General features: G+C 42.7%; 1 protein-coding gene across 2 annotated transcripts in view; it reads left to right on the top strand.

Annotated features, from left to right (window-relative positions):
- The window catches only part of LOC143984528 (class I histocompatibility antigen, F10 alpha chain-like), a 374,849-nt gene that overhangs the window by 78,545 nt on the left and 280,507 nt on the right, over positions 1 to 15,797 (top strand). For both annotated transcript variants that reach the window (XM_077484648.1, XM_077484647.1), the window contains exon 4: positions 9,933 to 10,211. In XM_077484648.1, coding sequence (XP_077340774.1) covers positions 9,933 to 10,211 — 279 coding nt within the window. The remainder of the gene's footprint in view (positions 1 to 9,932; positions 10,212 to 15,797) is intronic.

The following is a 15,797-nucleotide window of genomic DNA, read 5'->3' as shown; positions in this document are numbered from 1 at the left end:
GGTCTTTTTACACTTTGGCACTGCGCTGCTTTAACTGGTAATTGCGCGGTCATGCAATGTTGTACCCAAACAAAATTTGCGTCCTTTTCTTCCCACAAATAGAGCTTTCTTTTAAAGGTATTTGACTGACTCTGCGATTTTTATTTTTTGCGATATAAACGTAAAAAGACCGCAAATTTTGAAAAAAAATTATATTTTCTACTTTTTGTTATTAGAAAAATCCAATAAACTCAATTTTAGTCATACATTTAGGCCAAAATGTATTCAGCCACATGTCTTTGGTAAAAAAAAAAGTCAGTAACTGTATATTTATTGGTTTGCGCAAAAGTTGTCACATCTACAAACTAAGGTACGTTTTCTGGAATTTACGCAGCTTTTAGTTTACGACTGCCTATCTCATTTCTTGAGGTGCTAAAATGGCAGGGCAGTACAAAACCCCCCCAAATGACCCCATTTTGGAAAGTAGACCCCCTAAGGAAATTGATAAGTGGCATGTTGAGCCCATTGAATATTTTATTTTTTTGCCTCAAGCGATTGAATAATGACAAAAAAAATTTTTTTTTTTTTTTTTTTTACACAAAGTTGTCATTAAATGATATATTGCTCACACATGCCACCAATGCAAAAAAAAATAAAAAATGCATTGGTGTCACTGTGACTGGGGGGGCAGGGGTAATTGGGGGGGGGTGATCGGGGGGTAAAGGGGGGGTGTGAGTGTGCCTGGCATGTTCTACTGTGTAGTGTAGTGCTTGTGCAACTCACCGATCCTCTCTCCTCGGTGCCGGAACGAAAAATACCGACACGGAGGAGAGATTTCATCACTTCCTCTCCTGTGTTTACATTACAGGAGAGGAAGTGATGTCACCGGACATTTCTATTCGTCGGGAGCGATCGCGAGGGGGTGGCCATGAATGAATGGCCGCCCCCTCATCCCAGATCTCTCCCGAACGAATACCGACCGCCGCAGGCACCGGGCGGGGGCCCAATCGGGCCCCCGACCCGGGAGAAGGCAGGGACGTACATGTACGCCCATATGCCTGCCCGTGCCATGCTGTCGACGTACATCGTCGTGCGGCGGTCGGGAACTGGGGGGCACGCATCGCGGCAATCGTGGCGTGTCAGTCTGACAGACTCTTTACCATGTGATCAGCCGTGTCCAATCACAGGTGATCACGATATAAACAGGAAAAGGCTCTTCCTCACTCGCATCTGACAGACATGAGTAGAGGAGAGCCGATTGGTTGCTCTCCTGACAGGAGGGCGGTCTGCGATGATTGTTTATCAGTGCAGCCCGCCACCAGGGATGGCCACCACACTGGACCACCAGGTATGCCACCCTAGACCACCAGGGAAATGCCAGTCAGTGCCCAGGCAGCTGCCAATCAGTGCCCATCCCCAATGCCTGCCAGTGCCACCAGTGATGCCTAGCAGTTAAATCTATCAGTGCCCATCAATGCCGCCTTTCAGTGTCCAGCAGTGCTGCTTATACATGCCGCCAATAAGTACCCATCAGTGCAGCCTTTCAGTGTCACAGGGTTGCACAATGGTGTAGTGGTTAGTACTCTTACCTAGCAGTAAGAAGGGTCACTGGTTCGAATCCCAACCACAACACAACCTGCATGGAGTTTGCACGTTCTCCCTGTGCCCGTGTGGGTTTCCTCCGGGTACTCCGGTTTCCTCCCACACTCCAAAGACATGCAGGTAGGTTAATTGGCTTCTGTCCAAAATTGGCCCTAGTATATGAATGGGGACCATCGATTGTGGGCTCCTTGAGGGTAGGGACCAATGTGAGCGTGCAATGTACAGGGATAGGGACAGTTGTAGACACTCAGGTTGAACTGGATGATCTGGTGTCTATATTCAACCTTACTAGCTATGTAACTATGTAAGTGTCGCCTATCGGTGCCCACCAGTGCCACCTATGAGTGCAGCTTGTCATATCCCATCAGTGAAGGAGAAAACTTACTTATTTACAAAATTTTATAAGAAAAACAAAGAAAACCTTTTTTTCCAAAATTTTCAGTCTTTTTTTATTCATTTAGCAAAAATAAAACTTTAGAGGTGATCAGATACCACCAAAATAAAGCTCTATTCGTGGGAACAAAATGAGAAAATGTAGTTTACGTACAGTGTAGCATGACCGCGCAATTGTCATTTAAAAAGTGACAGCGCTGAAAGCTGAAAATTGGCCTGGGCAAGAAGGTGCGAAAGTGCCCGGTATTGAAATAGTTAAAGTATAACTAAAGGAAAAATTTTGGTAAATTTATGGATGGAGTTGAGAGGAATTAGGACCCCTGTCAGGGTTTTATTGCTGTCTGCACCCCCATTAGTGAGATTCCCCATCTCTATTTGTCCTGGTGACCATTATAACTGAGAGTTAAAGGGTTACTAAACCATTGTTTTTTGTTTTTTTTAAATAACAAACATGTCATACCTCCACTGAGCAGTTCATTTTGCAAATTGTGGCCCCCACACCTTGTGTTCTGAGGTCCCCAAGCGGTAATTGTGGCTCCTCCTCGCATCTGTAAACCACCTAGAAGAAGCGCTCTCCCTGGGGGTTATCTTGCAAGCATTTGCATCTGTAGACACAGAATGCCGGACTGGGCCCCCAGCACACACTTCATTGGATTTGATTGACAGCAGTGGTCATCCAATCAAGAGCCAAAAATCTCGGGCAGGAAGGTAGAGCGCCTCTCCACTGAGGGAACGAATGGGTTCAGGTGAGTAAAATGGTGGGGGGGGGCTAAGGAGTTTTTTCACCTTAATGCATAGGTTTTACAACCCCTTTATGTTCTGGTGGCAACCAGGGATTTCCTCACTTTTTTTGTTTAGGCTATGGGACAGGAAGTGAAGAAAAATCTCCCCAGAGGTGCACATAGAAAAAAAACTCCATTATGCTATCCAAATAAAACAAACAATTTGACTTTAGTTCTATTTAAACACTGAAAAATAGACATTCACTTTGCCAGGTGATCAGCCGCTATACCTTTTATAAATGAATGCACTAAACTTTACACACTGCTCTGTATACATCCACCATTATAGGGATATCACCATAATAGGTGGTTTAGGTCAGCCTTGTTCTGGTATTGTTGGGTGCACACAGAGACATTGGGGGTCTGAATCAGTACCTTGAAAAATTATTCGTACCCCTTGCAATTTTCCACATTTTTAAACCAAAAACATAAATGTATTGTATTGGGATTTTATGTGATAGACCAACACACAGTGGCACATAATTGTGAAGTGGAAGGAAATGATAAATGGTTTTAATTTTTTTTTACAAATATCTGAAAAGTGTGGCAAGTATTTGTATTCGGCCCTCTTTACTCTGATACCCCTTACTAAGATCTAGTGGAACCAATCATCTTCAGAAGTCACCTAATTAGTAAATAGAGTCTACCTGTGTGTAGTTTAATCTCAGTATAAATACCTTTAAACATCTCATGGAGCGCTGTTCAATCCATCATCTGGAAATGGAAAGAGTATGGCACAACTACAAACCTACCAAGACATGGTCATCTACCTAAACTGAAAGGCCGGGCAAGGAGAGCATTAATCCGAGAAGCAGCCAAGAGGCCCATGATAACTCTAGAGGAGCGTCAGAGATCCACACCTCAGGTATAAGAATCTGTCCACAGGACAACTATTAGTCGTGCATTCCACAAATCTGGCCTTTATGGAATAGTGGCAAAAAGAAAGCCGTTGTTGAAAGAAAGCCATATGAATGTGGAGGACACAGCAAACACGTGGAAGAAGGTGCTCTGGTCAGATAAGACCAACATAGCATTTTGCTTTTATTGCAAAAAGTTCAATGTGTGGCAGAAAATGAACACTGGTCATCATCCTGAACACACCATCCCCACTGTGAAACATGGTGGTGGCAGCATCATGTGGGGATTTTTCCTTCAGCAAGGACAGAGAAGCTGGTCAGAGTTGATGGGATGATGGATGGAGCCAAATACAGGGCAATCTTATGCCACGTACACACAATCTGACTTTCTGCCAACAAAACCGTGGATTTTTTTCTGAAGGATGTTGACTCAAACTTGTATTGCATACACACGGTCACACTAATGTTGGCCAACAATTACAAACGTGGGAACGCTGTGATGTACAGGACGTACGACGAGCCAAGAAAAATTAAGTTCAATAGCCAGTGCGGCTCTTCTGCTTGATTCCGAGCATGCGTGAACTTTTGTGCGATGGACTTGTGTACATGCGCTCTGACTTTCCGGCAACAATGTGAAGTTGGCAGAAAATTTGAGAACCTGCTCTCAAACATTTCTGGGTGGAAATTCCAACAGCAAATGTTTGATTGAGCATACACACAGTCGGAATTTCTGTCAACAAACTCACATTGAACATTTCCCGTCGGAAAGTCTGACCGTTTGTATGCGGCATTAGAATAAAAAACCTTTTAGTCTGTGAAAGACTTGAGACTGGGGCGGAGGTTCACCTTCCAGCAGGACAACAACCCTAAACATACAGCCAGAGCTATAATGGAAGGGTTTAGATCAAAGCATATTCATGTGTTAGAATGGCCCAGTCAAAGTCCAGACCTAAATCCAACTAAGAATCTGTGGAAAGACTTGAAAATTGCTGTTTCTAGACGCTCTCCATCCAATCTGACAGAACTTCAGCTATTTTGCAAAGAAAAATGGGCAAAAAATCTCTCTAGATGTGCAAAGCTGGTAGAGACATCCCCAAAAATACTTGAAACTGTAATTACAGAGAAAGGTGGTTCTACAAAGTATTAACTCAGGGAGGCTGAATATAAAAGGGAAACCACACTTTTCACATATTTATTTGTAAAAAAAAAATGAAAACAATTTATTAATTTTCCTTCCACAATTATGTACCACTTTGTGTTGATCTATCACATAAAATCCCAAAAAATACATTTACCGTATTTTTCACTCCATAAGATGCCCCTGACCATAAGACGCACATAGGTTTTAGAGGAGGAAAGCAAAAAAAAAAAAAATTATGACCCATACAAAGCCTGGCAAAGAAATGGATGTTAGCCAGCGGTATATATTCCTATAATAAATAAAGATACACCAGTGTTTATGTGAGTATAATCTGATGAGTGAGTAATTGGATTTTATAAGGCCATACGGTGTAGATCTATAGCAGGATGTCTCCCATGTTCCTATAGATATATAGCACAGTATACACACCACTGTCATAATACAAGCAAATATATTGAAATGGTAAGAAAAGAAGGTGAAAAGGAGTGTAGTTAGTCCTGTCTCTTTTCATCTATCTAAGCACCTAGCATGGTCTTCACATACAGTTGTGCTCACAAGTTTACATACCCTGGCAGAATCTATGATTTCTTGGTCATTTTTCAGAGAATATGAATGATAATAAAAAATATTTCTTTCACTCATGGTTAGTGTTTGGCTGAAGCCATTTATTATCAATCAACTGTTTTACTCTTTTTAAATCATAATGGCAACAGAAAATACCCAAATGACCCTGATCAAAAGTTTACATACCCTGGTGATTTTGGCCTGACATGCACACAAGTTGAGCAAAGGGGTTTGAATGACTATTAAATGTAACCATCCTCACCGGTGATCTGTTTGCTTGTAATTAGTGTGTGTATAAAAGGTCAATGAGTTTGTGGACTCCTGACAGCCCCTTGCATCTTTCATCCAGTGCTGCACTGACGTTTCTGGATTCTGAGTCATGGGGAAAGAAAAGAATTGTCAAAGGATCTGCGAGAAGAGATAGTTGAACTGAATAAAACAGGGAGTGGATATAAAAAGATATCCAAGGAATTGAGAATGCTAATAAGCAGTGTTCAAACTCTAATCAAGAAGTGGAAAATGAGGTGTTCTGTTGAAACCAAACCACGGTTAGGTAGACCAACTAAAATTTCAGCCACAACTGCCAGGAAAATTGTTTGGGATGCAAAGAAAAACCCACAAATAACTTCAGGTGAAATACAGGACTCTCTGAAAACATGTGGTGTGGCAAGATGGACAAAAAGGAGACACTTGAAGAAAGATGGGCTGCATGATCGAGTCGCCAGAAGAAAGTCATTACTATGCAAATGCCAAAAAGTATCCCACTTACAATATGCCAAACAGCATAGAGACAAGCCTCAAACCTGGCACAAAGTCATTTGGAGTGATGAGACCAAAATTTAGCTTTTTGGCCACAACCATAAATGCTATATTTGGAGAGGAATCAACAAGGCCTGTGATGAAAGGTAAGGAGATGGATTGCTTATGTTTTGGTGATGTATGAGCTACAAAGGCACAGGAAATTTGGTCAAACTTGTTAGCAAGATGAATGCAGTATGTTATCAAAAAATACTGGAGGAACATTTGCATTCATCAGCCAGGAAGCTGTGCATGGGACGTACTTGGACATTCCAACATATCAATGATCCAAGACAAAAGGCCAATTTGACCTGTCATTGATTACAGCAGAATAAAGTGAAGATTCTGGAGTGGTCCTCTCAGTCTCCTGACCTATTCAATATCATTGAGCCACTCTGAGGAGATCTCAAACGTGCAGTTCATGCAAGACAGACCAAGAATGTACAGGAACTGGCGGCTTTTTGCCAAGAGGAATGGGCAGCTTTACAATCTGAGAAGATAAAGAGCCTCATCCACAAATACTACAAAAGACTTCAAGTAGTCAATGATGTTAAAGGGGACAATACACGATACGAAGAACTGGGGTATGTAAACTTTTGATCAGGGTAATTTGGATTGTTTAGGTTGTCATTATGGTTTATAAAGAGTAAACACAGTTGATTGATAATAAATGGCTTCAGCCAAACTCTACGCATGAAAGAAAAGTTTTTTTTTTTGTTATCATTCATATTCTCTGAAAGAAATCGTAAATTCTGCCAGGGTATGTAAACTTATGAGCACAACTGTGAATACTCCCATAAATACTTGAGCATTTATTTCAGCATTCTAAACACACATTCCGCTTGACGCTCTCATCACCCCTTGTTACTTTGACAGCCAGGCAGCTACTTTTTCATCTCACCTCCCATCCCATTCATTCTGGCAGTTGGCCCCGCCTCCCTCTTGCCCCATTGGCTTGCAGCAGCCCAAGGGGAAGGAATCCTCAGAAAGGATGACCCCATGTTGGGCTACCAGCACCGCGATTGGAGTCTACGTGGCATTCCCTTTGCATGGGCTTGGGTGGGGCTGGCTTATGGTTAGCTGGAGGAGCGTGAAACTGCATGATAATGTAACCAGTTGTGGAAAAGTGAGGGTGGCCCGAGTCGGTGGTGTGTCCCGTGTGTGCACATAGCGAGAGGCAGCAGCCACGGGGGAGTGGCTGGTCAATATTCGCTCCATAAGACGCAGACATTTCCCCCCATTTTTTGGGTGAAAAAAAATGTGTTGTATGGAGTGAAAAATATGGTACGCCATTTTTTGAGATACAGCAATGTGTTACTTTAACTGACAATTGCGCAGTCATGTGACAATGTACCGAAATAAAATGTATGTCCTTTTTCTCCCCACAGATTTTTGCTTCCTTTTGGTGGTATTTGATCAACTCTGTGTATTATTTTTTGTGCTGTAAACATAAAAAGCCCAATACTTGAAAAAAAAAAAAACAACAACTTTTTTTTACTTTCTGCTATGAAACATATCCAGTAAAAAAAATCTAATTTCTTCATCAGTTTAGGCTGATAGGTATTCTGCTACATTTTTTTGGTAAAAAATCCCAATAAGCGTATATCGACTGGTTTGCGCAAATGTTATAGCGTCTACAAGCTATGGGATTAATTTGTAGAATTTTTCTTTCTTTATTTTTTTGTAGCAATGGCGGCGATCAGTGACTTATAGTGGGACTAGAGGTCGACCGCTATGGGTTTTTCTCTGGCCGATGCCGATATTTAGAAATCATGACAGCCGATAGCCGATATATGATGCCGATTTTTTTGGGCTGATATGTTAGGCCGATTTTATTTTATTTATTTATTTTTTTCCTTTTTTATTTATTATTATTATTATTATTATTTTTTTTTTAAATCCCCCTTGATCTAACACACCTTTCCCACTGGGACATTTTTCAGGCGCTTTTGGGCTAAAAATAGCGCCTGTAAAGTGCCTGCAAAATGGCTCCCCTGCAGTCTGTGTGAAAGACAGGGTGCTTTCACACTGAGGCGATGCGCTGGCAGGATCTTAAAAAAAAAGTCCTGCAAGCAGCACGTTTAGAGTGGTGTATACCGCTCCTCCACCACTCCTGCCCATTGATATGAATTGGCACCACTGCCGAAGCGCATGCAATGCGATTTGGCAGCAGTGCTTCATGGGCACATTTAACCTCTTACTTGGCCGCTAGCTGGGTTATATGTGCCCCGCTAGCAACCGAATAGCACCGCTAAAATGATGGTAAAGAGCCGCTAAAACTTGCGTTTTACCATCAACGCCTGCCCACTCCAGTGTGAAAGCAGTCTTCATAAGTGATACAGAAAATGTCTTACATTTAAACATTTATTAAACAAAACAAACCTCCAATCAGTTTACTTGTATGTATGATTTAGATAAAAAAAAAACAAAAAACTATATATTAAATAAAAACATGTAGTCAAAACTTTTGGACGAAAAAAAAATGGGCTAACTTTACTGTTTTTATTTTATTTTTATTTTTTAAATAGTGTATTTTTTCCCAAAAAAATGCATTTGAAAGACCTCTGTGCAAATGCCGTGTGACATAAAATATTGCAACAACCGCTATTTTATTCCCTAGGATCTCTGCTAAAAAAATATATATAATTTTTGGGGGGGTCTAAGTGATTTTCTGGCAGAAAATACAGGACTTTTACTTGTAAGCAACAAGTGTCAGAAAAGATTTAGTCTTTAAATGGTTAAACTGAGAACTTCTACACACTGAGATGATTTCATTCATTGAAGTGTAAACATTGTATCTTTCTGTTCTTTTCTTGGCAGAGCCCAGAGAGGAGGAAAGACGTTTCTATGACGACTCAGGCAACTTACAATGACTTCTATTACAGAAGTCATTTCAAAGTCCCGCTGTAGTTCTAAATCGGCTTTTTATCAGCACAATCGGCCGATGCCGATTATTTAAAAACCGGCAAATATCGGCCGATATATCTGCCGGCCGATATATCGGTCGACCTCTAAGTGGGACAGCGATATTGTGAGAGAGATCTGACGCTTGACACTTTTTGGGGACCAGTGACACTAATACAGTGATCAGTGCTAAAAATATGCACTGTCACTGTATTAATGACACTGGCTAGGAACGTGTTAACATCAGGGGGATGAAAGGGTTAATTGTGTGCCTAGCTGGTGTTTGTGCACTGTATGGAAAGTACTTTTACTGGGGAAGACATTGATTCATGTTCCTGCTTTGCAGGAACACAGGATTGATGCCTTCCCTATTGACAGAACGGTGATCTGCTTTGTTTACATAGACAGACTGCTGCTCTGGCTCTCTGCCTAATGATCAGCGGGTGCCAGCAGATCAGCTCCCACTGTATATAATCACAGCAGGAGCAGGTCACCTGCTGAGCACATGTGCGCCCCAGAAGTCCAGAATTGTGTACTAGGTATGTGATCCTGCCACAGCAGAGCCGCCCTGCCACTGTATATGTAAGTGATACGGTTGGCAAGCAGATTCATTTGAATGTGGAAATCATATCAAACCCCATGAATTATTTATATTATTATTATCTCACCAAGTCTAACATGACATGACTTTCCCAACATTTGGCCAGCTCTCATGTAATCATTCTGGATCTCTTCATATGATAGGTTTGATAATCTCACACATTGGGTCTACCTGGACTTTTTTTTTTGCATAGTGTGTCCAAGGGATAGAATATCTGTTTTTGGATTCAGGAAATGATTTAAACCAAATGAATATGTGACCTCTTGTTCAACCAGCAGATTTTTATTTTTCTCTTTCTCTCTCTCTCTCAGTGCCCCCAGAGGTGAAGGTGTGGGGTCATCGTCAGTCGGATGGGGTGACCAGACTTCAGTGCCTGGTGTACGGGTTTCACCCCCGACCTGTGGATGTGAAGTGGGTGAGGAATGGGAAGGATGATGTTCCTTCAGATGTAATGAGTCCAATTCTCCCCCATCCTGATGGCACCTATCAGATCAGAGTCAGTGTGGAAGTGCCAACCAAGGAGGGAGACACTTACTCCTGTCATGTGGAACACAGCAGTCTGGGGGATGAGACTCTCAGTGTGATATGGGGTGAGTTACACAGAATACATTAAACTTAGAAGATTGGGAAAAGAGAGCAACAAAATGTTTTTGTTATTCCATGTGATATATCAATTTTTCTATGGGATTCTAAAATTGAAATATCAAGAACATTTCATCTCCACACATTGCAGTCCCAGTTGTGTTCACTAAGATGCACGTCCAAGAGCCTTTTAAAAATATCAATACTCCCCACTGATGCCACCAATTGTGGAAGAGAGTTCCACACCCTTTTCTTTATTGTACATCATGGGACACAAGAGTCTCAAGTAATTACTTGGTGGGTTATAGGCCTACCTTCAGGTGTTGACACTGGTATAACCAATACAGGAAGTTGACTCTCCTATATAACCCCTCCTCCTTCCAGGAGCACTCCGTTTTTTTGCCAGTGTCTAAGGTGTTAGTCATGAGTGAAGATGTGCTCTGCGGAGCTCCAGGAGGGATCCATGCTGGATTTAAAGAAACCTCCACAATCAGATCCATCCTCGTCACTGAGGCCGTAGGATGGTACCTGGACCTCGATGCACGAACAAGGTTTTGCCTGTAATGCTTCTCTTTGAGAGCTGGACCCTAGGAACCAGGACGCTTTTTGGTCTTGCTAGATTTCCTAAAGTTGTCCTGAGGGGTGCTATACAAGGCCCAAAGGAGCGGAACCCCTTTTAAAAGGGCCCCAGTCTTTGAGCGTGTTTAAACACAGCCCACCGTGATGGGTGAATGTTGGATCTGTCTGTTAAATCAGCAGTGTCCTGCAGCGAGGACAAGGTAAGGGAAGAAGCTTTGCTTTTTCTTTCAATATACCTCATATGCCTTTATAAATGTCTCCTCTATAAGGAGTAACTTACACTACCTATGATGTGTCTTAGTGCACCCTGTCTCAGAACATGTGTGGTCTCAGCGGCAGAGGGGGTTCTTACTATAGATCTTGTGGGATTTGGTAAAAAATACAGGGATATGTATAAACTTCTATATGGGGGGTGGCTGGTTGACGCAGCTGCTTTAGCTGCATGGTTTACAGTGCCTTGCGAATGTATTCGGCCCCCTTGAACTTTTCAACCTTTTGCCACATTTCAGGCTTCAAACATAAAGATATAAAAATTTTATTTTTTGTGAAGAATCACCAACAAGTGGGACACAATTGTGAAGTGGAACGAAATCTATTGGATATTTTAAACTTTTTTAGCAAATAAAAAACTGAAAAGTGGTGCGTGCAAAATTATTCAGCCCCTTTACTTTCAGTGCAGCAACCTCACTCCAGAAGTTCAGCGAGGGTCTCTGAATGATCCAATGTTGTCCTAAATGACTGATGGTGATAAATAGAATCCACCTGTGTGTAATCAAGTCTCTGTATAAATGCATCTGCTCTGTGATAGTCTCAGGGTTCTGTTGAAAGCGCAGAGAGCATCATGAAGACCAAGGAACACACCAGGCAGGTCCGTAATACTGTTGTGGAGAAGTTTAAAGCCGGATTCGGATACAAAAGGATTTCCCAAGCTTTAAACATCCCAAGGAGCACTGTGCAAGCGATCATTTTGAAATGGAAGGAGTATCAGACCACTGCAAATCTACCAAGACCTGGCCGTCTCTCTAAACTTTCAGCTCAGACAAGGAGAAGATTGATCAGAGATGCAGCCAAGAGGCCCATGATCACTCTGGATGAACTGCAGAGAACTACAGCTGAGGTGGGAGAGTCTGTCCATAGGACAACAATCAGTCGTACACTGCACAAATCTGCCCTTTATGGAAGAGTGGCAAGAAGAAAGACATTTCTCAAAGATATCCATAAAAAGTCTTGTTTAAAGTTTGCCACAAGCCACCTGGGAGACACACCAAACATGTGGAAGAAGGCGCTCTGGTCAGATGAAACCAAAATCAAACTTTTTGCCCACAATGCAAAATGATATGTTTGGCGTAAAAGCAACACAGCTCATCACCCTCAACACACCATCCCCACTGTCAAACATGGTGGTGGCAGCATCATGGTTTGGGCCTGCTTTTCTTCAGCAGGGACAGGGAAGATGGTTAAAATTGAGGGGAAGATGGATGCAGCCAAATACAGGACCATTCTGGATGAAAACTTGTTGGAGTCTGCAAAAGACCTGAAACTGGGACGGAGATTTATCTTCCAACAAGACAATGATCCCAAACATACAGCAAAATCTACAAAGGAATGGTTCACAAATAAACGTATCCAGGTGTTAGAATGGCCAAGTCAAAGTCCAGACCTGAATCCAATCGAGAATCTGTGGAAAGAGCTGAAAACTGCTGTTCACAAAAGCTCTCCATCCAAACTCACTGAGCCCGAGCTGTTTTGCAAGGAAGAATGGACAAGAATTTCAGTCTCTCGATGTGCAAAACTGATAGAGACATACCCAAAGCGACTTGCAGCTGTAATCGCAGCAAAAGGTGGCTCTACAAAGTATTAACGCAAGGGGGCCGAATAATTTTGCACGCCCCACTTTTCATTTTTTTATTAGTTAAAAAAGTTTAAAAAATCCAATAGATTTCGTTCCACTTCACAATTGTGTCCCACTTGTTGGTGATTCTTCACAAAAAATAAAAATTGTATATCTTTATGTTTGAAACCTGAAATGTGGCAAAAGGTTGAAAAGTTCAAGGGGGCCAAATACTTTCGCAAGGCACTGTAATTACAACCCAGCACTTCCACCTAGTAACATTGGGAAACGCCCTATGCTTCTGTGGTTTAAAAAAAAAAAGCTATAAATCTGCTGACAGAACCCCCCTCCTCTTCCCCTCTTCCCCTTCCCCCTTGTAGAGGTGTATAGTATGTTCACCTTACTTTGTGCTGGCCATCCGGGTCAGTAGGGCCTGAGACCACAGAGGGGCATTTCCGCAAGGTCACGTGGCGCTGTGTATGGATGGAACGTCCACACACACACAGCACTCGCCGCATAGCTGAGGGGAAGCACTGAGGATGCCAATCAGGTTCCACCTGAGGCTTTATATCACAGACACTCTCATTTCAGAAAGACTTTTTAACTGAAGAGAGGCAGTCTGTCACACTGAGACACCAGAGCGCTGGGCACGTAAGGGTGTAAACAGGCATTTCCAGACAGATTGTTACTTAGTAGCAAAATAACTGTTATTTTGTGTGTACCTCTGCTTGTGCTTTGCACTATGTCTTCCAGACCTACCGTAAAGGTACCAAGGTATCACCTCCCAGGCCCTGGGAATCCCAGTTATGCCTCCATTCTGTCTTCCTCTTCGGAGAGATCAGACATGGCAAGCCAGGGTGAGTCATTGGAAGCTAGCGGTGGGGCAACTGCTTCACACACTTCAGCCCCTGTTGAGGTGACTGAAGAATGCTTTTTCCTCTGCCTTGCAAGATTAGAAGGAAGATTAGCGGCTTTAATCGCATCCTCCATCCAGTGTATAGGAAGCGTCCTAGATCCCCCTCCCCCACCTTAGACTCTTTACAGTCAGTGGAGGGTCCAAGAGAATTATGGGGACAGGATGGGGTATTGCCCTCAGATGATCGGGAGGAAAGACATGTAATTTTTTTTCTCTGCAGAGGAAACAATACTTGAAGTTCCCAAGGATCCCTACTTCACAATCTGAAGTACAGAGGCTTGCAAAGATGGTTCGCTCTACTTGCATGCTACCCCTAACAGAGTTAGCTGAAGGGCCGGTCTCTTCCTTGGGTTCTTTGAAGCCTTTACAGCCTTTGCATGCATTTCCCATCCATGCATTACTAAAAAAGCTTATTTATACCGAATGGGATCATCCGGATAAGCATTTTTTCCCTTCCAAAGAGACTCGCAAAGCTCTATCCTATGGAAGAAAGATTCACTAAAAGATGGAAAGTTCCAGCAGTTGACGCTGCGATTTCCAATGTGAATTTTTTTTTTTTTTTTTACTCAGTGGACAATGCGTTTATGCTTAAAGATCCAACAGATAAGAAGTTGGAAGGTCTGTTAAAATCCTTTTTTTCTTAGCAGGTACTGTTGCTCAGCCTGCAATTGCTGTTATAGGCATCTGTCAGTCCTTAAAGGACCAGTTCACAGATGCTCTCATATGAGCTCCCTGCACAACAAGCACAGGAACTGGCCGAGCTACCTAAAGCATTATGCTTTGCTGTAGACGCTATGAAGGATTCTATTCACCAGGCATCACGCCTTGCGTTTGTACTTGTACATATGCGAAGGACCTTTTGGTTAAAGGGTTGGTCAGCTGAGACGCCTTGTAAGAACCTTCTAACTAGTTTCCCCTTTAAGGGAGAACGATTATTTAATGATAGTTTGGATAAATACATTCAAACAATTTCCAGCGGAAATGGTACTCTTTTGCAGTGTCTCTAGGATACAAGCTAGAGCTTTGAGAGTTTCCACCATCTCATTTTCTGAGATCAAACGTTCCCAAGGATCCAGGGAAAAGGCAATCCCTGTTGCAAGCATTAGACCTATTATTGGCTCAAGGGGTGATCAGACAGATTCCCAAACAAGAGCAAGGTTTGAGGTTTTACTCAAACCTAATTACGGTGCCAAAGCCAAATGGGGATATCAGACCAAGTCTAGATCTACATAATCTAAATCGGTTCCTGAAAATCCGCTCCATTTGCATGGAGTCAATCAAGTCAGTCGTTTCCATCCTGCAAGGAGAAAAACTTCTGGCGTCCATCGACATCAGAGATGAATAGCTGCTTGTCCATATATTTCCTCCTCACCAGAGGTTTCTGCGGTTCAAAGTAGAACAGAAGCATTTTCAGTTAATAGCCTTGCCCTTCGGGCTTGCTACAGCACCTCGAGTATTCACTAAGGTATTAGCCCCACCTCTAGTCAGGTTAAGGGCACAGGGCATAAGTGTCTTGGCTTACTTAGATGATCTATTGTTAATAGACCAGTCAGTGGCTTGCTTGAAGCAAGGTGTAGCCATCACAAGCAGTTACCTGGAAGGTTTGGGTTGGATTCTCAACCTAAAGTAATCCTCCTTAAAGCCACTAAGAAGGCTGGAGTATCTGGGCCTGATCATAGGCACAGCCCAGAAAAGGGGTGTTCTTGCCTCCCGCAAGGATCAGCTCCATACAGGAGCTGGTGAGGATGATCAGGTCAAAGAGAAATCCTTCAATTCGCCTTTGCATGAGGTTGTTAGGGAAGATTGTAGCTTTATTCAAAGCAGTTCCCTATGCTCAATTCCATTCGAAACTGAAAGCAGTATTCTGTCTGCTTGAAACAAAATGATTCAAGCTTTGGACTTGCCAATGTGGCTGTCCCCGTGAATGTTCCAAAGCCTCAGTTGGTGGTTACGATCTTGGAACCTGCTGAAGGGAAAGTCCTTCAGATCAATTATCTGGAAAGTAGTAACGACAGATGCCAGCCTTTTCAGGCTGGGGAGTAGGAGCCTTGCCTATCGACATCCTAGAGATTCCGGCAGTGTATCTGGCTCTAGAAACCTGGACCTCCAGGTTAAAGAATTGTCCTGCCAGGATCCAGTCCGACAATGCCACGGCTGTGGCATATATCAATCACAAGGGGTCACCAGAAGTCTCTCAGCTCAGAGAGAGGTGAACCAGATTCTACCTTGGACAGAAGAGAATGTCCCATGCCTATCGGCAGTTTTCAT

Source organism: Lithobates pipiens, unplaced genomic scaffold (genome assembly GCF_037356315.1).
Source record: "Lithobates pipiens isolate NorthernLeopardFrog02 unplaced genomic scaffold, aLitPip1_a1.2 Scaffold_1, whole genome shotgun sequence".
NCBI classification, from domain to species: Eukaryota; Metazoa; Chordata; class Amphibia; order Anura; family Ranidae; genus Lithobates; species Lithobates pipiens.
The sequence above is the reverse complement of the archived record's forward strand: the minus strand, read 5'-3'. Positions and strand labels throughout refer to the sequence as shown.